At 38.1% G+C, this 22,417-nt stretch overlaps 1 protein-coding gene across 9 annotated transcripts in view; it reads left to right on the plus strand.

The window, feature by feature from the left end:
- CADPS2 (calcium dependent secretion activator 2) overlaps positions 1-22,417 on the plus strand; it is a 490,835-nt gene that overhangs the window by 391,326 nt on the left and 77,092 nt on the right. For 5 of the 9 annotated variants that reach the window (XM_024757759.1, XM_024757761.1, XM_024757762.1 and 2 more), the window contains 3 exons: positions 2,742-2,845; positions 4,431-4,439; positions 16,917-17,073. In XM_024757759.1, the coding sequence (XP_024613527.1) occupies positions 2,742-2,845; positions 4,431-4,439; positions 16,917-17,073 (270 nt within the window). The remainder of the gene's footprint in view (positions 1-2,741; positions 2,846-4,430; positions 4,440-16,916; positions 17,074-22,417) is intronic. The other 4 variants (XM_024757764.1, XM_024757760.1, XM_024757765.1 and 1 more) reach the window with 1 other exon arrangement.

Genomic DNA, 22,417 nt, shown 5'->3' on the forward strand with positions numbered 1-22,417 from the left:
CAGAGGGAGGAGTGACTCACCCAGCCCCAGAACTTTGAGAAGGTCCTACATTTAAGGTAGCATTAAAGCTGTGTCTTGAATGATGAGTAGGAGTTTTCCAGGCAAAGGATCCAGATATCCTAACTCCCTGTGCATGCAGATTTTACAATGCACCACTTTCCTTTTAGTTTAGAATAATTTGCTTGCTTTAAATTTTATGTACATGGTAATTAGGTGGGGTGGCCCACCGAAGACACATTTGGTGGTTTCATCAGCCACACATCTCCATTCTCTGAGCCATGCAGTCTCCAAACCTCAGTCATTGTCCTCTCTGACCCGCAATTTCTAGTCACTCACAAAGGCTTGCAAGTCCTTTCTTCAAAGCGTCCCTTCACCTTCTCTTCTTTTCTGTTCCCATTACCGTCTTCCCATAGTTCTCCATACGCTAGACCTGGTCCCCACCAGTCCTTCCTTGTACCACACAACCACAAATACGTTCTCCCAAAACTAATTTATTCTGAAGCCTGGCAAAGAAACATTTGCTCCAGGTTACCAGATAGGATATAGTTACTGAGTCTATTTATTTTCTTACTTAAAGCCTCAGAGAAAAGCTGAGAGAACCCTGCTCCGGACGCGCAGGCTCAGCGGCCATGGCTCACGGGCCCAGCCGCTCCGCGGCATGTGGGATCCTCCAGGACCGGGGCATGAACCCGTGTCCCCTGCATCGGCAGGTGGACTCTCAACCACTGCACCACCAGGGAAGCCACGATCCAACCTCAGGCTCCTCACCCATCATTTCCCAGAACTTTTTTACTCCAGCCAGGCAAATGCAGGTTAGAGATGCTAAGAGCCCACACCAAGTCAGGTCTCGCCTTTACCACGTGTTAGCTGTGGCATTTCATCTCTCCAAGCTTGTTTCCTCATTTACGACTTACATGAATAAATAACCAAACGGCTTAAAGCTGTTAGGAAAATTAGTGTGATGACACATGGGAAGTGCCTGGTGCCGGGTCTGACACGTAATTGGCTCTCAATAAATGGTGACATTTGTGGCCACCTTCATCATCACCTTCCTCTGAAACGCACCACATCTCTGACATGCAAGCATTTCTAGAAACCCCTGCTCCTCTTACCCAGGTCATTCGCTTCTCCTTTAGGACCTGCTTCAGGTTCTGCTTATCTTCCCACTGATATCCCGCCCCCCCCAAATACACCTGCTCTCAGCAGTCTCTCCTAACATCCCCTGCCTCCCCTCTGTTTGCTTTACACTGTTTCCAAACTTTGAAGTTTCCTCACTGCAATAGCGAGAGCTGCCCCCAAGTGGAGCAGACTGTCGTGCAAAGTCACAAGCCTCCTTGACTTCACCCTCGTTTGAGGATGTTGAAGTGATCATGAAACAGACGGGAGGTTGGATAGTGGATGTCTAAGGGTCCCAGCAGCAGTGATTTTTGGAGTCTGAGTGGTTTAAGAGCAGGGACATGTCTTCTACTTCCTCCTACTTCCCACAGCTAAGATTATTGTAGGCACACTCAACTCTGTTGTGTTTGGCGGACTGTTTTCCTGAAGAATCATCCTACTCTTTGATCCCTGTGACAGATGAGCAGTGGCTTTAATCCTGCAGGGGAGTTTGGGAGGATGTGTATCAGGGTTGGAGGATGGGAAACCCCACATGCATCACACTGTGACCCATAGTGAGCTTATAAAAAGTGTTTAATGAACAAGCACCAATCATAGGCTGTTTCACTGAATCGTATGTCCCTTGGAAACAAATTAAGAGCAAATGGAAGTCTTCCAAAGTTAAGGCTGAAGTTATAGGGAGATGTAGAGGGAATAGATCTCTTGCCCTGCCCCAACCAAAAAAACAAAAAACAAAAAAACTCCTTAGGTTCCACAGAAAAAGGTCTTTATCTAAACATTTTATTTCTCTTCCTTACAATCTCCATACAGTTGCAAAGAGAGAGTCCAGAAACGTTTATCTTTAGTATCCTTATTGGAAACTATTCCTCACATTTGTGAAACAGTTTCATTACACAGGGCACCTCTAAGTTTTGCCAGTTCGTTTTATCTCTGAAATCAACTGCTTTGCCTTCTCTGTTGCTGAATTTCAGCTGCACTTAATCTCATTGTGGCCTGGCCTTTTTATACCAGTTTGCTGTAATGCTGAGAGAACCTTCAACTTTAAAGAATGGCTCTTCAGCCCTCCCCGGTTGGAGGAGAGGAAATCAGTTAATTGCAGCCTGTCAGAGCTGTTTTAGGTGACTTTGTACTTCTTCCATTTAAGATCAACATGAACCTTAGACATTTCAGGCTGGAAATCTAAATAGCAACAGAAAAGCCTGCGTTTCACTAATGCCAGGAATGACTCATCTCGTGAGAATGGTATTGTATTGCTAATACAATACAGAGAGAAGGAAAAGACTGTGGTATCTGCCTTTCTTTGTATTTCTGACCTTGAGGAGAATTATAACTTGTTTGTTGCAGAAGTTGAGCATCTAATGTGCTGATGCACCTGTTAGTTGTAATATGTTAAATGGCAAAGCACTTGCAGTTTCCCATGATTGCTTTGTGGGTGAAATATTTTGTGCAATCTTGTGAACTGATTTTTTTTTAAAGACTGTATTCATTTGTATTTCTTGTCTCTCATTTCTCAAAACTATGCTTTCTCATTCTGTTTCAACACCCTGGTCTCATCATTAACATCTTAGAATCCTCTTGGCTTTTTATTTTCAAGGTAACATTATTATGATCTGTTTTTAATGCAGAGACCATGAACCAGGCGACTCCTGCTAGGAAGCTGGAAGAGGTTCTTCATCTAGCAGAGCTCTGCATAGAAGTCCTACAGCAGAATGAAGAGCATCATGCAGAGGTGATGGGCTTGTTTTAACTGTCACATAAAGCATCGCATAATGCTTCACCATAGTGGGAGCAGCACTGAGGAAGTGGCTTTTGATACACATCTGGCCATTTATCTACAGATAACTGAGAACGTGTGTGCATTTCCTGGAAATATAACTCCTATATGTTACAAAGGAATTATATGTGTATATAATTTCGTATCTGTTCCTGACAACTGTCTTCCTGTGAGGAACGGGGGAGAACTTATGGGATCTGCCTAAGGTGTACAACTAGTAAGAAGCAGAGCTGGAACACGAACCCCCATTTTGTGATGCCAGATCACTTGCTTTTCCCCCGTGCCCCGATTGCTTTAGTTTCGAAATATAAGTTAATCCGTGTGCAAAAGGGAAAGTAGTGATAAACTATAGGGCACCAAAATTGAATAGAAGACGTTCAGAGCTGTATGATTGATAACGCCGGTCTTTCACTTTTACCGTCAAACTTTTCTTTAAATTTTCACCAAACCTTCGTTTTTAAGAGATTTTTTAAAGTTCTAGTACTAATTATATACTGACATTCACTAAAAATATAGAATGGTATTTCATCAGGCAAACTGCTTATTCTGAGACTTAAAAGTGTCATTCTTTCTAATAGCCATGAGTTTATTTTAAAAAACGAGTGTTCTGACTGAATTAGGTAGGGAAAATGTGTAGGATTAAATAAATGTAATAAATTTCAGTGCCCTAACAGTGCTTTTATCCTTGAGGAAGCACGTGAAATGAGTAAGTATGAAAAAGACCAGGTACAGAAGAATTTATAGAATATTTGTATTTAATGAAGCCTTGTTCTCAAAAATATAAGAAACTACAGGAAGTACGTTTTAAGCAAATTCTCAGAAAAGAATATTCATGAAACCTTGCTATAGATAGCTAAGATTTATTGGATCTGGTTATAAATATGATCATTCAAAACATCTGCTTTTAGCTCACACTGTGGAATCTAGCTTTTACCTTGCATCTGTCATGTGTGAACTTGTTATGGATATTTTATTTTAAACTGAAGAAACAGCTGCTTCAGTAATTTGAAGTGAATTCCCAGGAGGAGCTTTTCTAGGCTAATACTACCGCTATGTTACAATGAAAATGATTATATGATAAAATGTATGTATGTGTTATCTTTTGTTGAAAGGCATTATCAGAGTATTAGACCTTTTTGAATTAAAAAAAAATTCTGATTGGGTATCCAATTTCATCTAAACAAGTACATCTAATATTCCTATACATTTCACAAAAATTACATTTAATTTTCCTGCACTAATAAGGGAAATAATAACTCTCCTGTCTTTTAAATGTAATTAGCATTATATACTCCCTGCAACCACTACATGCTTGTTAAAGTACAGTGTATCCAAACACAATTAAAATGTAAATATTACTTAGTTTCTAATCCACAAAAATACAGTTGACTTTTTTGAACAGAGGTAATCAAAACTCATAAATGTAACTCAACTATATGCCAAAATATAGAAGTGTCATGAGGACCTCTTTTTAAAATGCTTTGTAACACTATGACATGTCTTCATTCCACAATGCTTCCAAATTCTTGGGATTCTTCAGGGAAGAGAGGTGAGTAAAATTGTTTTCACCATTTTTCTAGCATGGAATAACTCTTTTATGTGAAGATAAGATAGAACACACTCTGGTTACACTTTTAAAGCCACCTTAGTCCCTCTCCTTGGAATTAAAGACCGTATTTCTTTAAATGGGCAACTCTTTGTTGTACTGTTTCCGTGAATGTGTCTTATTAGTAACTGCATGCATAATTATTGCTGGCCATCTAAGTACAGGCCAGCTGAGAGGATTTTGCCATTTTGGTTTTGGTTTTATCTTTTAGCGTTTTTTTTTTTTTTTTGGCCTTTTTCTTTTTTTAACCAGGAGATCCAGCTTTTCCTTTGGACAATATTGGGGGGTGAATTGACCTGATTCCAAAGTCATTTCCACAGTGAATTGATGGACTGCATTGTACACTGATCTTGATTTTGCTGAATGTCCAGGCTAGACTCTACTGCACGAAAGAGGACCCGGCCCGGCTCCCTTGGCGAAGGTTAATGCGTCTGCCTCAGAGAGCTTCAGGTGGCCGTGTGTCAGCTCCTCTCATTTCCCTCTCCTTTCCTCCACAGAGGCGGTTCACTTCACAAGGCCAAGAGGTTGTTTCTGTCCTTCAGCAGTTTCTCAGTTAAGCAGGTTTCACGTCCTTCAGATCTTCGACAGTAACTTACTCATAACACAGTCCTCCCTTCTCTCTGAAGGCCTCTCCACCTCTCCCCTCAGGCTTTTCTTCCGATTTTCTGTGTTTTCTTTTGAGAAAGACAGTTTACACTCCTTTCCAGAAAATCTTGAAGGACGTCTTCCACATTCCCGTGAGGAGACTGTGTCTGACCAGAAGTTTAGACAAACTGATCCGACAGCTGTCCATCCAAGGCCACTCACTCACTCTGACAAAGGCGGCAAGTCCCAGATGCCGACCAGAAAGCCTTAGACCCTCACCAGCCCACTCGCTCCACACACACACACGCAGCACTTTCCTGCTAAGAAAACTTGCCAGGTGCACAGCTGGTCAGTGACGGGGTGAAGACGCAGGCCAACTGCAGACTCCACACTTTCCAGGGAACCACATTGTTATTTCTTGGTTTCAGTAGAATGGCAGGTATGGGTGCCTTGTCCTAGTTTTGCTGGCAGGTTTGGCACTTAGCATCGTAGCAGGGATATAGACGCAGAGAGGAGGAGGATGGTGCGAGCCTGGAGATGTCCCTTCTGTCCTGTCAGGCTCTTCTCCTGGCATATCTTGGGACTCTGCTATGGGGATGGAGGGCTGGAAATATCCCTCAGTGAAGGGGCAGAGAGAGAGGCAACATGATCGATACGAGCACAGCTCAGGTTGTTACTTTGTGATTTATTGTTGCAGCGGAATCTTAATTGAGGGTCCCTGAAATATTTTAAATATGATATTGTCCACCATATCAGTGACACTGTAGGCCAGGGGGATGTCTGGCGGTAATTCGGTATTTGCAGCTTAGCTCTCGGTTCACTGTAGATGGTTGCTGCATCCTGCGCTCCAGCTGGCTGGGTCGCAGCTGCTCCAGCAGCAGAGTCAGGGCAGGGAGAGGAGTTCAGTACGGACACACGTATTTGTGCACGTGGTCCTTCATATGAACATCGGTGTCTGGACCAGTTTATGCGTCTGGATGGATTCTAACATAAGGAGAATGGATGTTGGATTTAAAAATTTTTTTCCATTGTTTTTACTTCCTCATATCCTTATTCCTCTCTACTACCATGCATATCTAAGGACCATCTTAAAGTGTAGTTATACAAAACTTGATCACAGACAAGATCTGTTTACTACCTACTACTAACTGAATTGCACTCATCTCAACAGTTGAGTCCATCTTATTTGCCTAGTATTTATATCTGGGTAGCCGGTGAGTAAATCGACATTTTCTTTTTTAGGATGGGTTTAGGGTTAGATTAGCCTGTGGTCCAGCAAATGTTCCTCTTTTTGGAAGAAGATGACCAGTAAGTGGCTTTCATACAACTAAGCTACAGAGGCAGAATTCAGTTTGCAGCAGTGACTCTCAAACGAAACTGCATCGGCAAAAATATCCTATCAAAAATGTTTGTTAGTCACTCACTGACTTATAAATGTATAATATTAAGAGTAGCACTTTACCCCAACATGTTTTGAAGCAGTTTCAGTTCTTCATCTCACTTGGTTATTTCAATATTTATATTCATCTATGAACACAATTAGGGAAAGATTTTTGTGAATCAGGAGTGCAGAAAACTTATGATTCATTTGGCAGTAGTTTCGGTGTCACCAGTTTAGTTTAGTCCATTCTGCTGGCTCCTCAAAAGCACTTAAATATTTCTAGAATATGACCCCTTAGCATTGTGTTGCTCTGTGTGTATGTTGGAGGTTGTGGTGATGCCCTAGACACTGGGTATCCTAGACACCAGGGCTTTTAGGATCATCTACAAAATACAGGATCATCTACAAAATACAGGATCTACAAAATACAGGATTGCAAGCTGATCTTTTCTTGGGGGGGAAAAAAAGCACGTAATACATTACAAAATCAGACACTCTATTTTTGCTCATTTATGCAGCCATATTTTTTGTGGTATTTTAAATTATGAAATGTTTACTATATTTTGAGGGTAAAAGTAATCAAAAGCCTAAGACCTCAAAGAAATTCGAAGAGATATAAAGAAATCAGACCGTTAAAAGATGCTCCGGCAAGAAAAAAATCAGAGGACATTAACATTGGTCTGATCTGCAAAACTAGACCGACAGGCAGACAGGCCCTGTGCCATGTATAGTTAATTAAGAAGAGGCTGTATGTGTAAGAGCTTGGTCTCTACACTCCAGCTGACCTGGATTCAAATTATTGCTCTGTTACCAACCAACTTTAGGCAAGTTCTTTAATCTCTGAGTTTGCTAACCTATAAGATAAGGATAATTATACCATCTACCTGAAAGGAATAAGTAAGATAATGTATAAAAAGCCTTTCGAATAGTACAGTAAACCCCCTACATATGAACCTTCAAGTTGCCAACTTTCAAAGATGCGAACATACTTTCTCATGTCCAATCACGTAAGTTAGTTCACCCATCTGGTGTACGTTGTCACGTGCGTGCATCCTCTACAGGTGGTTGCGCTTTTGTGTACTTTGCTGTACACAACTGTATGGAGTGCAGTAGTACAGTATCTTTATTTCAAGCTAGATCTACAAGAGGACAACTTCACCGAACTCCTTGCTGTGCAGCTCAAGGAGCTTACTAATGAAGACCTGATGGAATTGGAGGCCCAGAGAAAGGACGAAGAGAGACAAGAGGAAGAAGAAGTAACTGAAGAACTAAGAGATTCACGACGCAGGAAGTGGCAAGGGGATTTTCTTTATCTGAGGAGGCACTGTTAGTTTTTGAGGCACAGGATCCGAACATAGAACAGTGCACGAAGGTTGCAGCCGCCGTTCAGAATGCAATCCAGTGCTACCGTGTCATCTATGACGAGAAAAAAAGAGCTCCAACCAGACATCACTGGATCGTTTTTTCAAGAGGGTAGATAGAATTGGATCCAGCAAGGAACCAGAACCTGTGCCATCAGCGTCAGGCGTGAGTGAAATTGCAGCTTGCCCTCCGTCTCCTATTGCTGACAGTCCTTCACCTCTACCATCTCCCACCTCCTCTCACTCCTCCAGTCACTAACTCTGCTTGCCTGTTCACTCGATGCCAGCCCCTGGATGCCAGCTGTTGTACTGTACCACTGTACTTTTCAAGATACTGTACCGTAAGATTAAAAATGTTTATTTTTGTTTGTTTGTTTTTTATGTATTTGTGTGAAAAGTATGATAAACCTATTACAGCACAGTACTATATAGCTGATTGTGTTAGTTGGGTACCTAGGCTAACTTTGTTGGACTTAGCAGACAAATTGGACTTAACGAACGCACTCTTGCAACAGAACTCATTTGTATGTAGGGGACTTACTGTACTTGGCACATAGAAACTATTCCATTCATGTTGGATATCATTATTTTTAAAATATCTAAAGTCACAATATAAGATTTGTGTGAATTTTGACTCATTTTTATGTTACTGATAATGATTCATTTTTTTACTTTTGTGCAGCAAGAGATTTTCATATTCCTTGACTTTTCCAAACAGCCCTGGAGGAGGCTGGTACAAGTATCGTTATTAGCAATTTGCAGATGAGGAAATGGAAATCCACCCAGGGAGCTGATTTGCCCATCATCACTTAAATCTCACCAAGTTCAAAAGCTCAGTACTCTGCTTCCAGTTTCAGGGATAGTCTTACCTGCCACTATTTTCAACTACTCTGAGTAAACAGACACGGCTTTCAAAGTATTGTCAGCCTGCGACAAATATTGTTCTCACTGTACAAGATTTATTTACTGTTAGAACTTTGATAGAAATCGTATGGCTAAAGGATTACAATCAAGTTTTGTTTTGTATTTCCTTCTTAATCAAGTTAAACATTGCCTTCTGCCTGTACTGTCTCATTTACACTAATTAGTGGCTTAGCTTTAGAGCCAAGATAACTCTAACCTAGATAATTGTGACTTTTGATTGGTGCCGTACAGATGGGTGTGTTGCTGAGAAGGGTTTTCTCCTCCCTGGTGGAGCCCCTCATGCCGTGGAGCCTCAGCCACTCCCAGGAAGTGGCGCTCTAGGACGGAAATTATATAGCCTCTCCTCTTACCACCAACCCGGGGTGCGAGGACTGCCACCCAGAGGGATGGCAAAAAGCAGGAGGGGACAGGTGGGAGAACTGACCCTGTGTTCTCAAGGTAACAGCCTGCAACCCTTGCTTTTCGTTTTCAAGGACAGTGGTTCCTTAAAGCTTTCTCTGGTCATCATTAGAACAGTATGCATTCGTCACAGATTGGCTTACGTTCATTAGGAATAACATCATCATCAGAGATACAGTTTGAAACATAAATATATACTTCTGCAAAACATAATGAAATTTTCCAGTTGATAGCAAAGTCTCGCCGACGTGAAGCTGTTTTTTTAAAGGAAATTATCTTCCATCGTGTTCCATTCCCCACCGCGACTCTGTCTTCCAAGTAAACTTTAAAAAGAGCTTTGGAAATTTTTCTCAGAGTCTTGATACAATCTTGACCTAACGTGGCTGTTACTGTCTTAATTTTAACCTTTCGCAAAGGTATTGGTTGTGAACTGGAAGTGAGACTTTGAAAATGTCTCTCTTTGCAGTGCTGCATTTTCAGTAGCATTTCTATCCTGCTCTACTCAGAGGGAGGAATCTCAGATTCTTCTTATCTATGTCACCAACACAGCTCTAAAAGACAGGAGCAAGGTATATGCAATGAAATTGTGTATGCTATTTTATTTTTTTCCTTTTATATTATTGTCATATACCCATTCTGGTAGAAATTTAAACAAAAATTATTCAAATATAATATTTTCAAAGAGCAATAGCTTGGTTTACATAGAACATACCACTTCCAGCAGGTTTTCACATTCACATGTTTATACAGCAAAGTCGAAGTTATATGCTTTGAGCCAACCATTAAAAATGTTCCTACCTCTGTAGTCTGTGATTTGTACTACACCACTCTTTTTTTTAGCCAGTGTTTTCTTCAGTTTCCATCTGCTAATTAGTTACACGGTAATGTTTTTTATACACATATTGAACATTATTGTGACAGAAGTTTTTAAGAAAATTCTCAATATGTCAATATTTTATAATCCACCTTTTTTTGGTTTGTGGTTTGACTCTTTTTGTTATAATCTAATTTATACTGGAGGGAATTGAATGGAGTTTTGCGACCACAGATCTCACATGTTCTTAGAAAGTTCTTGAAAGTAAATATGGACTTCTCTGAGTATATAGTATGATTAAACATTTATTAAAAGTTACTTTTAATTGGAAGAATAACAAAAACATCTGTATCACAGAAATGTGTGTGCTTTGTAGTTATTTGGTTACAAAAGTATAACACTTATCAAAAGTTAAATGAAAGTAAGGGGGAAAAGACCTGAGAGACATTTCACTAAAAACAGTATAAAGAGAGCCCTAAAACATATGTAAAATGTTAAACTCATTCAAAATTAGACAAATGCAAATTAAAACAAAACTGAGATACAATAGAGAAGTCCACATTATTTTTTGTGAGTGTGATAAGAACACTTAACATAAGATATACCCTCTAAGCAAAATGTTAAGCATACAATACAGTGTTGTTAACCAAAGGCACTGCGCTGTATGTAGACCTCTAGGATGTGTTCATCTTCTATAACTGAATCTTTGTACCCTTTCACTAATACCTCCCTTTTTCCCTCTTTCCCCAGCCATTCTACACTCTGCTTCTATGAACTTGACTATTTTAGATTCCTCATATAAGTGGGATCATACAGTATTTGTCCTTCTGTGTCTGGCTTATTATAGTTAATATCCTCCAGGTTCAACCATGTTGCCGCAAATGGCATGATCCCCTTCTTTTATCAGGCTGAAAAATATCCCATTGTATATAAATATCATATTTTATTTTCTATTCATTCATTTGTGGACATTTAGGTTGCTTCTGTGTCTTAGCTATTGTGACTAATACTGCATTGACCATGGTAGAATATGTATCTCTTTGAGATCCTTATTTCAGTTCCTTTAGATATATACCCAGAAGTGGGATTGATGGGTCATATGATAGTTATATTTTTAATTTTTTGAGGAACCTTCAAGTGTTTTCCATAGTGACTGCACCAATTTACATTCCTACCAACAGTATACAAGGGTTCTCTCCTCTACATCCTCAACAAAACTTACCTTTTGTTTTGTTTTTGTTAATAATAGCCATTCTAACAGGTGTGAGGCGATATCTCATTGTGGTTTTGATTTGCATTTGAAAATCAAATGATGATTAGTGATGTTGAGGACCTTTTCATATACCTGTTGGCCATTTGTTAGTCTTCTTTGGAGAAATGTCTGTTTGGTCACATGTCCATCTTTTAATCAGGTTATTTCTTTTTTTGCTTTGAGTTTTAGGAGTGTATTATATATTTTGGATACTAATAACCCTTTATCCAGTATATGGCTCACAAATATTTTCTCCCATTCCTTTGTCGATTGTTTTCTTTACTGTGCATTAGCTTTTTAGTTTGATGATTTGCCTGTTTTTGCTTATGTTGTCTGTGCTTTTGGTGTCATATCTAAGAAGTCGTTGCCAAGGCAAAGTTAAGAAGCTTTCTCTCTGTATTTTCTTCCAGGAATTTCACAGTTTCATGTCTTAAGTTTAAGTATTTAATGCGTTTTGAGTCGATTTTTGTATATGGTGTAAAACAAGGGTCCAGTTTAATTCTTTTGCTTGTGGATATCCAGTTTTCCCAGCACCGTTTATTGAAGGGACTGTCCCTTCCTCGTTGTATATTCTTGTCACCCTTGTTGAAGATTAGTTGACCATGTATGTGTGGGTTTATTTCTGGGATCACTATTCTGCTTCATTAGTCTAGGTGTCTGTTTTTTTTTTTTTTTTTTTTTTTTTCAGGTGTCTGTTTTGATGCCGGTGCCAGATTGATTTAATTACCACAGGTTACTAATATACATATTTTGCTATCAGAAAGTGTGATGCCTTCAGCTTTGTTCTTCTTAAGAACACTTTAGCTATCTGGGATCTTTCATCATTCCATATGAGTTTTAGGATTGTTTTTTCTATTCCTATAAAAAATGTTCAATGGAATTTTGATAGGGTTTGTGTTGAATCTGTAAGATTGTTTTGGGTAGTATGGACATTTTAACAATATGAATTCTTCCAATCCATGACACCAGATATCTTTCCATTTATTTGTGACTACTTTAATTTCTTTCATCAGTGTTTTATACTTACAGTTTACAGGACTTTCACCTGTTTGGTTAAGTTTACTTCTAAGTATTTTTACTCTTTTTAATACTATTGTAAATGAGATTGTTTCTTAATTTCTTTTTCAGATTGTTTGTGTGTAGAAATGCAACTGACTTTTGTATGTTGATTTTATATCTTGCATCTTTGCTGAATTTGTCCATTAGTTCCAACAATTTTTATAGAGTATTTAGGTTTTTCTACGTACAAGATCACATTATCTGCAAAGATAATTTTACCCTTCCACTTTGCATACCATTTATTTCCTTTTCTTGCCTGATTGCTCTGGCAAGGATTTCCATTACCGTGTTGAAAAAAAAGTGATGAGAGTGGGCGTCTTTGCTATATTCTGGATTTTAAAGGGAAAGTTTTCAGTTTTTCACCACTGAATATGATGTTAGCTGTGAGCTTCTCACGTATGGCCTTTGTTGTGTTGAGGTAAGTTCCTTCTATACCTAATTTGTAAGAATTTTTATCATAAAAGGATGTTGAATTCTGTCAAATGTTTTTTTCTGCATCTACTGAGATGATCGATCATGTGATTTTTATCCTTCTCTCTGTTAATTTGGTGTATCACATTGACTGATTTGTGTGTGTTGAACCAACTTTACATCCCAGGGGTAAATCCCACTTGGTCACAGTGTCTGGTCCTTTTAATATGCTGTTGAAATTGATGTGCTAATATTTTGTTGATAATTTTCGCATCCATGTTTATCAAGGATATTGGCCTATATTTTTCTTTGCGTATGGTGTCTTTTTCTGTCTTAGATATCAGGGTGATACTCTCCTCATAAAATGAGTTTAGAAATGTTCCGCCTTGGGCTTCCCTGGTGGCACAGTGGTTGAGAGTACACCTGCCGATGCAGGGGACACAGGTTCATACCCCAGTCCAGGAAGATCCCACATGCCGCAGAGCGGCTAGGCCCGTGAGCCATGGCCGCTGAGCCTGTGTGTCCGGAGCCTGTGCTCCACAACGGGAGAGGCCACAGCAGTGAGAGGCCCGTGTACCGCGAAAAAAAGAAATGTTCCCCCTTCTATTATTTGAAAGAGTTTAAGAAGACTTGGTTTTAATTCTTCTTTAAACGTTTGATAGAATTAACCTGTAATGCTATCTGTTCCTAGGCTTTTCTTCTTTGGAGGTTGTTGATTACTGATTCAAATTCCTTACTTGTTTTTGGTTTGTTCAAGTTTTCTGTTTATTCTTGATTCAGTCTTGATAGATTATATATTTCTAGAATTTATCCTTTTCTTCTAGGTTGTCTAATTTGTTGATGTATAATTGTTCATTCTAGTCTCTTATGGTTCTTTTTTCTTTCCTGTGGCATCAGTTGAAATGTCTCCCTTCCATTTAAATGATTTTATTTATTTGAGTCTTCTTTGTTTCTTTTCTTTTTAATCTAACTAAAGTTTTGTCATCTTTTCTAAAAAACAGTTCTTAGTTTCCTTGATTTTTTCTATTTTTCTATTTTCTGTTTCACTTATTTATACTCTAACCTTTATTATTGCCTTTCTTTTTCTAACTTTGAACTTAGTTCTTCTTTTTCTGGTTCTTTGAGGTGTAATGTTATATTGTTTATTTGAGATTTTTAAAAAATTTTTAATGTAGGTGTTCATTGCTATAAACTTCCTTCTTAGTACTGCTTTCCCATAAGTTTTGGTATGTTACGTTTTTTGTTTGTCTCAAGATATTTTCTACTTTCTTTTTGCTTTCATCTTTGATCTGATGTTTGTTCAAGAGTATCTTGTTTAGTCTCTATGTTTTTTCTCTTTTTCTTTTGTTATTCATTTCAAGCTTTTTTCTACTGTTGTTGGAAAAGATACTGGGGATTATTTCAATCTTCTTAAATTTGTAAAACTGTTTTTGTGACCTAGCATGTGATCTTTCCAAGAGAATGTTTCATGAGTACTTGAGAAGAATGTATAGTCTACTGCTGTTGTATGGAATGTATGTATGTGTCTGTTAGGCCCATTTGGTGGTGTTCAGGTCTGCTGTTTCCTAACTTCCTGTCTGGGTGATCTCTCCATTATTCAAAGTACAGTATTGAAGTCTCCTATTGTAATTGTGTTGCCATCTATTTCTCCATACAGAGTCAATGTTTGGATTACATGTTTAGGTGCTCTGATGTTTGGGTGCTTATATATTTATAATTGTCCTAGCTTCCTGGTGAATTGACCCTTTCCCATTATGTAATAACCTTCTTTATTTCTTTTGGCAGTTTTTAACATATACTGTAGTTTGTTTGATATAAGTATAGACACCCCTGCTCACTTTTGGTTATCATTTGCATGGAATATGTTTTTCTACCCCTTCACTTTCAGCCTATGTGTATCCTTAAATCTAAAATGAGTTTCTCATAGATAGCAAGCATATAGTTGTATCTTGTTGTCTTACCCATTCAGCCACTCTGTGTCTTTTGATTGAAGATTTTAATCCATTTACATTTAAATTAATTACTAATAGGTAAAGCTGACCTCTCAACTGGACTTCAGAGCTTTTAACCATCTATTTTAAACCTATAATTCCAATCATATACAAAACCCTGCACTTGGACTTTCTACACATACTTTATGTTATTCGTGTCAAATTTTACCTCTTCTGTACTATATATCCAGTAACAAATTTTTGTGGTTATAGTAATTATTACTACTTTTCCCTTTTAGATTTTATACTAGCGTTAAAAGTTACTTATGCACCACCATTACAGTATTGTTTGTCTATGTCTACATATTTACCTTTACCAGTGAGATTTATACTTTCGTATACATTTGTGTTGCATTTAGCATTCTTTTGTTTCAACTTGAATTTTCTTTCACACTTTTTGTAAGGCAGGTCTAGTGGTGACAAACTTCCTCAGTTTTAGTTTGTCTGGGAAAGTCTTTATCTTGCCTTCATTTTTAAAGGACAGTTTTGCTGTGTATAGTATTCTTGGTTGGCAGTTTTTTCCTTAGCTCTTTGAATATATCTTACCACTCCCTCCAAGCCTCTAAGGTTTCTACTGAGAAATCTGCTAATAGCCTTATTCTTGTATATGATGAGTCACTTTTCTCTTGCTGCTTTCAAAATCCTCTCTCTGTCTTTAATTTTTGACATTTTATTTATAATGTGTCTCAGAGTGGACCTCTTTTGGTCAACCTATTTGGGATCTTTTGGGCTTCATCAATCTGTATGTCCATTTCTTTCAGATTTGGAAAGTTTTCAGCCATTATTTCTTTAAATAAATTTCCTGACCCTTTCTCTTTCCCTTCTCTTTCTGGAACTCCAGAAATATGTATTTGATAATACATATCAAATTGGTTCACTTGAAGATGTACCACAAATCTCATAGGCTTTTCTTCACTCCTTTTCATTCTTTCTTTTTGTTCCTCTGACTAGATAATTTCAAATTACTTGTTTTCAAGTTCATTGATTCTTTCTTCCACTTGATCAAGTCTACTGTTGAAGCTGTCCTTTAAAGTTTTTGGTTATTGTGTTCTTCAGCTCCAGAATATTTATTTGGTTCATTTTATGGTTCTCTTTGTTGAACTTCTCATTTTTTTCATATATTATTTTCCTGATTTCATTTAGTTGTCTGTCTTTGTTCTCTTGTAGCTCACTGAACTTCTTTAAAAGAATTTTTGAACGTTCTTAGGCAATTTATAGATCTCCATTTCTTTGGGATTGTCTATGGGAGCTTTATTTTGTTCTTTTGTTTGGTGTCCTGTTTCTAGATTCTTCATGATCTGGTAATCTTACATTGGTGTTGTGCATTTGAAGAAACTGTCTCTTCTTCCTTTCTTTACAGACTGACTTCAGCAGGGAAAGCCTTCACCAGTCAGCCCAGCCAGATATTCCAGGTGGTCTGGTTGGTAGGATCCATAGGCAGGCTGGCTGGTGGGCCTGCTGCCAGGTTACATGGGCAGGCCACATTATTTTTGAGAACCTCCTAAAAAGTAAATACTCTTTTCACCCATCTAAACAGCAGAGATTTTTTTTTAAGTGATTATTGTTACTACCTAAAAGGCATTAAAAAATGCCTAACGGAGTATAAAGTAATAAACAGGACATACACAGCCTTGCCCCTGTGGGGTTTACAGTCTAATTTAAGAGGCAGACATTAAAATATTTATATGTGTGGTCATAGACACAGTACTAAGTCTTGTGAAATGAAAATACTTGGTATCAGACTATCTAGGAGGACATAATTTACACTGGAGGGTCAGGAAATCCCTCTCTATGAAAGTGTGTTTTAGCTTTAGACCTTTGATTCATAAAAAAATACTACAAATAAAATGTAATCTTTTTTAAATGGGAAATAATTTTATAGATACGTCTATTTAAATAGTAAACAAATTTGGCATTGTTAAATAAAATATGAAATCTAATGTAGATTTAAAATGTAAAATGACATTTATTGCTTTATTTTTTAAAACACATTTTTGATTTAGAACATTTGAAAAATACATAAAACAAAACAAAACTTCCTTGTATCTCATAATTTATACATAACTACTATTTGGCATATTTATTTCCAATTCTTTTTTCTGTGACTAGAAATATTAAAACATTTGGTATCATACTCTACAATAGTGTCCTACAATTTCGCTTTTAATGACGTATTTTTACAGTATTTGTGTATGTTTCTAACAGGTAATGTATGTTTACATTATTTCTTTATTTGTTTATAGGCGTTTGCCTGGTGGCCTGATTTATTGACAGAGCATGCAGAGAAATTTTGGGCTTTATTCACAGTGGATATGGATACTGCACTGGAAGCACAACCACAAGACTCCTGGGACAGTTTTCCTCTTTTCCAGCTGCTTAATAATTTCCTCAGAAATGACGGTAAGCACTTGCATTTTCTTTGGGGTAGAAATGGGGAGGAGGGGAGAACTTTGTGTGTGTGAGTCTGGATTTACGGAGCTCTAGCAGTCACCCAACAAGAATCAACACGGGTAACGTTAACATTTGCTCAGTCTCCCCCGGTATATCCGGCCCGGGTCTGGGCGAGACCAGCAACACTCTCACATTGCTCCACTGGCCTCTAAAGTTGCTCTCATTCTACCCTCCTGCTTCATCAGGCACTGACAACATAGGTACCTTCTCAGTGTACCTGTGAATCAGAAAATCTTCAAAGGTTAACATTTCTAAAGTACCTGAGAATTTAAGATCTCTGAAAGGCACCTTAGAAACTTATTATTCTAGACATCATGCCATGTTAAGGCTTCTACTAATACACACTGTGCTAATATTGTTTGCCTGAAGAGATTTGGTTCTACAGATGATAGGAATATTACCCTGCGGTATTGCTTGCTCTCTCAGTATTTAGAAATTGAAGAGAACGTAAAGGTTCTCTGTTGAGATATTTTTTTCCAATGCAGTAATAACTTTTATAATTATTCTGGTACATGGTCTTCTAGCAGCCAGTATAAACATAGTTTTCAGTCAGGATTTTTGGAGGCATTTCTTAGCATACAGATTCCTGTGGGCCTTTCCTCTGATGGTTCTTTTTGAAGTTTCCCTTCAACTCAGGTTTGGTTTCTACTGACAGCCTTTTGCTTCAACACTTACAGTGGTCTTGGGGTCACTAATTCCCTATTGTATTACAGCACTCTCAGTATAAACCAGGTTGAACTCTGCCTCTTTCTAACCTCTGGGTCTGACTTGTTCTGCCGGATCCATGGAATGGCCTTCTTTTGTTGCATAAGTTTTTCTCCCAGCTATTATTCCCAGTCATTTAACTCTTTCTCATGTGATAGCGTTTTCATGCCCATCACCATTTTTATCACCCTCCTCTAAGAAGGTCTCACTCCGGTTTTCAGTATTGCTCTGGAGTGTGGTGCTAAGAAGTACACAGTGCCCACAACGTTACCTGGGTAACCCAGGCCCCAAGGAGAGCTGCCTGCCTTCTGCCCTGTCTTCCTGCAGCCCACGGCTGCCCTCTCTCCCAGGAACTTAGTCACACTGGTGATACAGTTCACACTTGCTGTCTTTTAAAACTCCAGATCTCTTTGCTTCTCTCTTTCCAGGATATCACTACTCTGTATTTCCAGGTTTAAATTTAAATCTTTTTCTTTGACATTTATCTTTGTTTTTTTAAAAATTACTCTCTTGATTTTGTTCATCACCCTAGTCTATCATTTCTTACCTTCCTTTGGTTATTCATCCCTTTGAGTCTATGATAAAACTACAACTGTTTTACTGGAAAAAAACAGCTACATAGATATGAAATTGTGTGTAATATTGGACTGCCCGTGGACATCTGGATTTGGGACACCAGGGTAAGAACCTTTGTTATACTAATTAATAACATGTTATACTAATTACATAAGAGAGAGAGGCATCATATTATGCTAATTAATAACATGGGCTTTGGTGCCAGACAGATTCACATCTGTCTCTGCTGCTCACTACCTGACCTTTGACAATAGCTTAACCTCGGTAAACTTTAGGTTCTTCATCTATAAAAGAAAGAAATAATAGTACCTACAGTGTCATTGGTGGTGAGGATTAAAGAAGGTAATAGCTCATGTATAATGAATGCTAAATAAATATTATAGATATTAATCAGTTACAATTTCAGTCTTGATTTTTTTTTAGCCATCTTATTCATTCTCTTATCCAATTTCATTTCCAAAAGGCCTTATTAAAAAGCCACAGAACTAAGCTACAATTCCTAGTTCAGATTCAACAACAGTGTCTTCTCTCAGGAGTTGCTATACCCACAGTTATCTGTCTGTGAATCGTTTATTCTGCAAATTGTCCTCAGACAACTTTTACATTCCAGTTTGGTTCCCTCCTGCCAGCTAGCAGACCTCAAATGACCTTCTTCTTTCCCAGTCTCTTATCATCATTTTATTTTCTGCTAAGAAATTACAAGTGAGGTTTAATATTTTCTTACGACAAATATATATCAATAAACTTGCTGCCAAAAATAAATACATGTACAATATTATACATTTAGTCCCTAAATGAGAATAAATAAACATAGGATTATTTCTAACATTGCTCTTTTCCACTTGCATGAAAACTCAAGAATTGACCATATTTAGATCTATTTGGGGGTTTGTTCAAAGATGAAGGTATTTATTAATATTCTCAGTGAAGTAGTAAAGATGATGAATCATTTAACTTATTCAATATATTAGAATTTATTTATAAGGAAAATAAATATGCTGTAGATTTCTTAGAAATTTTCTTGGGGAACCTCTACTATAATGCCAATGAATTAACATCTTTTAAAATTTATTTTTAAGAAGAGCTCTTATATTCGAGTGTAATTTTATGAGTCATATCAAAAAGAACACTAAAAAGAGTATACAGAAGTGTGATTTTTAGCCAAATATTTAATTCAAAAGAATATCACATTCCTCTCCTGTTTTAAACCATTTTTATAATATTGGCTACTATTAAATGCATAAAGTATTGTGTTATGTCATTTTGGTATACATTACTCAATCACACAAAAGCATTGATTAATGATTTCTTTTGAATGTTATCAATTTGGTGGGGGGGAAGTCTAGATCTAGGCTTTGATTTTTGCAGTGATTAACATATTTTAGAAAACATCAATTATTTCAGAGAAAAACAGCTCCTCTATGTAGTGAGGTAAATAGAAAAGTTCCCCAGTGCTGTAATTTCCTTTTGGTACTGGGAGAACAGTGTGGTCTGGGTAATTGAAATAGAATGCAGTAACTTTCAACTCAAACTCACAAGTTACCATCCAAAGCCAAGACCACTTAGTAATATCTCAGTAGTTGGTAAGACATAATTTTTTTTTTGCTATTAAAATCACCCTTGAGGGGGCTTCCCTGGTGGCGCAGTGGTTGAGAGCCCGCCTACCGATGCAGGGGACACGGGTTCGTGCCCCGGTCCGGGAGGATCCCACATGCCGCGGAGCGGCTGGGCCCGTGAGCCATGGCCGCTGGGCCTGCGCGTCTGGAGCCTGTGCTCCGCAGCGGGAGGGGCCACAACAGTGAGAGGCCCACATACTGCAAAAAAAAAAAAATCACCCTTGATAATAATGAAGAATATTATTAATAATTATGTTTGTTTCATTAAATTCCTGAAATACTCAGATGGTGATTTAGTGAATTCAATTCAAATGTTAAATGTCAACCTATAGCTGCCCCCAAATTGTCCTTTTGGAAAGCTTATAGGAAAACATAAAACTTCTGTCCTCTTACCACCACCTCCCAAAGAAAGATTCTTACATCACTGGCCATGGCCTGACAGTTTTTACCATATTGACCCACCTAGAGGTATAGTCCAAATTCTAATTAATTTAAACCTCAACTAGCCAGGGGTAAAATAGGAACAGATTGCTCCAAATTGTCCAATCTTGTTAAGGGAGATAATTTGCTGGATAACAGTGCTTACTATTACCCCACACGTGGCATACCACTAATTATATAGAGATTTTAAATGGTTGTGATTTATTACTAATAATGTCACATACTTATGTCTGCTTTTCCAAAATAAAAATTACTAACACGTCTCTAACAGAAATATTAGTTAGAATTTGTGCTTTATTTGTGCCTTGAAAGCTTTATAGCTGAGTCGTTTTGGGCTTTTTTTTTTAATGAATAATTTAGATGTTCCTGCTGGATGTTTACCATCTTTATTTTGTTAAAATATTTATGCTTTGATATTTAAAAATAAGTGTTTATCTTTAGGGGAACGGAGGGGATCTTAGACAAACGTCTTCATTTTCCAGCTGAATAAACTAAACCCCTAGGAGGTGAGGTGCCTGGGCTGGGGCTTGCTGGTAGGAAACCAAGGCAGCGGCAAGTTGGAGCCTGATCACTTAGTCTCCAGCCCACCTCAATCTACAGGCGCAAATGCAGATTCTGGGGGCATTTATAAAATAAGATCATATTTTTAAAGAAGATAGGAGATTCCTTGAACTTTTATTTTTACCTCATAAAATGTTTATAAGGGCCTTGAATTAGGGGGGGCAAAGGAAGCAGGTTGGTTAAAGGGTGCAGAAAGGACCAGATAAAGTATTGTCTTAGCATGTACCTTATAAAACATCCATGACGAGATTTCCAGGGACTGAACTAATTAGAGGAGGAAAGAGATTCAAGACAGTGAATTCGGTTGCTATTTTAAGGAGGGAAAAAAGAACTGTGTCTGGGGTAGATATGTTTCCTTACAGTTGGGCGTGATTAGGGAAGATCTTAGCCTCAAGGATCCTTGGAGATGAAATGTGGTTTTCCTCGAGGGAAGAGTACCAGCTGCACCACCATTGTAGCAACTGTCCCCAGTCTCCCGCCCCTCACAGGCTCACCCATTGACTCCCAGAGAAGGACTGATGAAGAAAACAAACTCCGGCTCCCTCATTTCTGTCCAAAAATGACTGAACTCCTGCTTACCTCTCCATCCTTCCTCCATACATCCTGGTCCACTCCCCACAACTCAAGTCTTAATTAGATGGGTAATCACTTTAAATGGTATCTCAGGAAACAGTTTTGAAAAACAAATGTATTAAAATTAGGGAAAATAAATGTTTTCATAATGAAGCAATTAGCATGATAGTTGAATGATCCTGAATGACTATGAAGCTGGTACAAACAGATTCTATCCTTGCGTGCCGTTTTCCACAATTGTCCTGTCCTGTCGATAATCCGTATGGCAAGTGACTGCTTCTGACAAATGAAAGCCATCTGCAAATGGCACAAATCATCTCTTTCAGTACTACCGAAAGACAGACTCTTGGAGCTAGTCACCTTTTAATCTGTGGATATGCTAGCAAGTGGCAAATGACCATTCTGTTGGGAACGGATTCTCAGCTGAAAAATACCACGGTGCTTCTTTAATTAACAGCCTTTTCACATTGCTAGCACATTAAAGCCATCCTTAAGAACACCCGTGCTTATATAATCAATGTCACAGCGTCTCTGCCTAAACGAATAATAAATGTTCAGGCTCTACACTAAGTGAAAACCTATCCTCCAAGACTTTCACCTTCATAAAGATGGGCTCATAAAAATGGAAAAAAGAAAAATTGGAATGTGGTCTCATGAGGATAAAAAGGCTAGTGTTAATAATTAACAAGGAGAGTGAAGTGGAGTCAAATTAGCCATAATAGAGCCCAGAGTGACTGGCAAAGTCACCTCTCATTATCAAAAAACTCATTAAGAAACGAAGAGGTGGAAATCCTGGTGGTTATTCTCACACTTCAGCTGTA

Source organism: Neophocaena asiaeorientalis, unplaced genomic scaffold, assembly GCF_003031525.2.
Source record: "Neophocaena asiaeorientalis asiaeorientalis breed wild unplaced genomic scaffold, Neophocaena_asiaeorientalis_V1.1 scaffold116, whole genome shotgun sequence".
Lineage (NCBI taxonomy): Eukaryota > Metazoa > Chordata > Mammalia > Artiodactyla > Phocoenidae > Neophocaena > Neophocaena asiaeorientalis.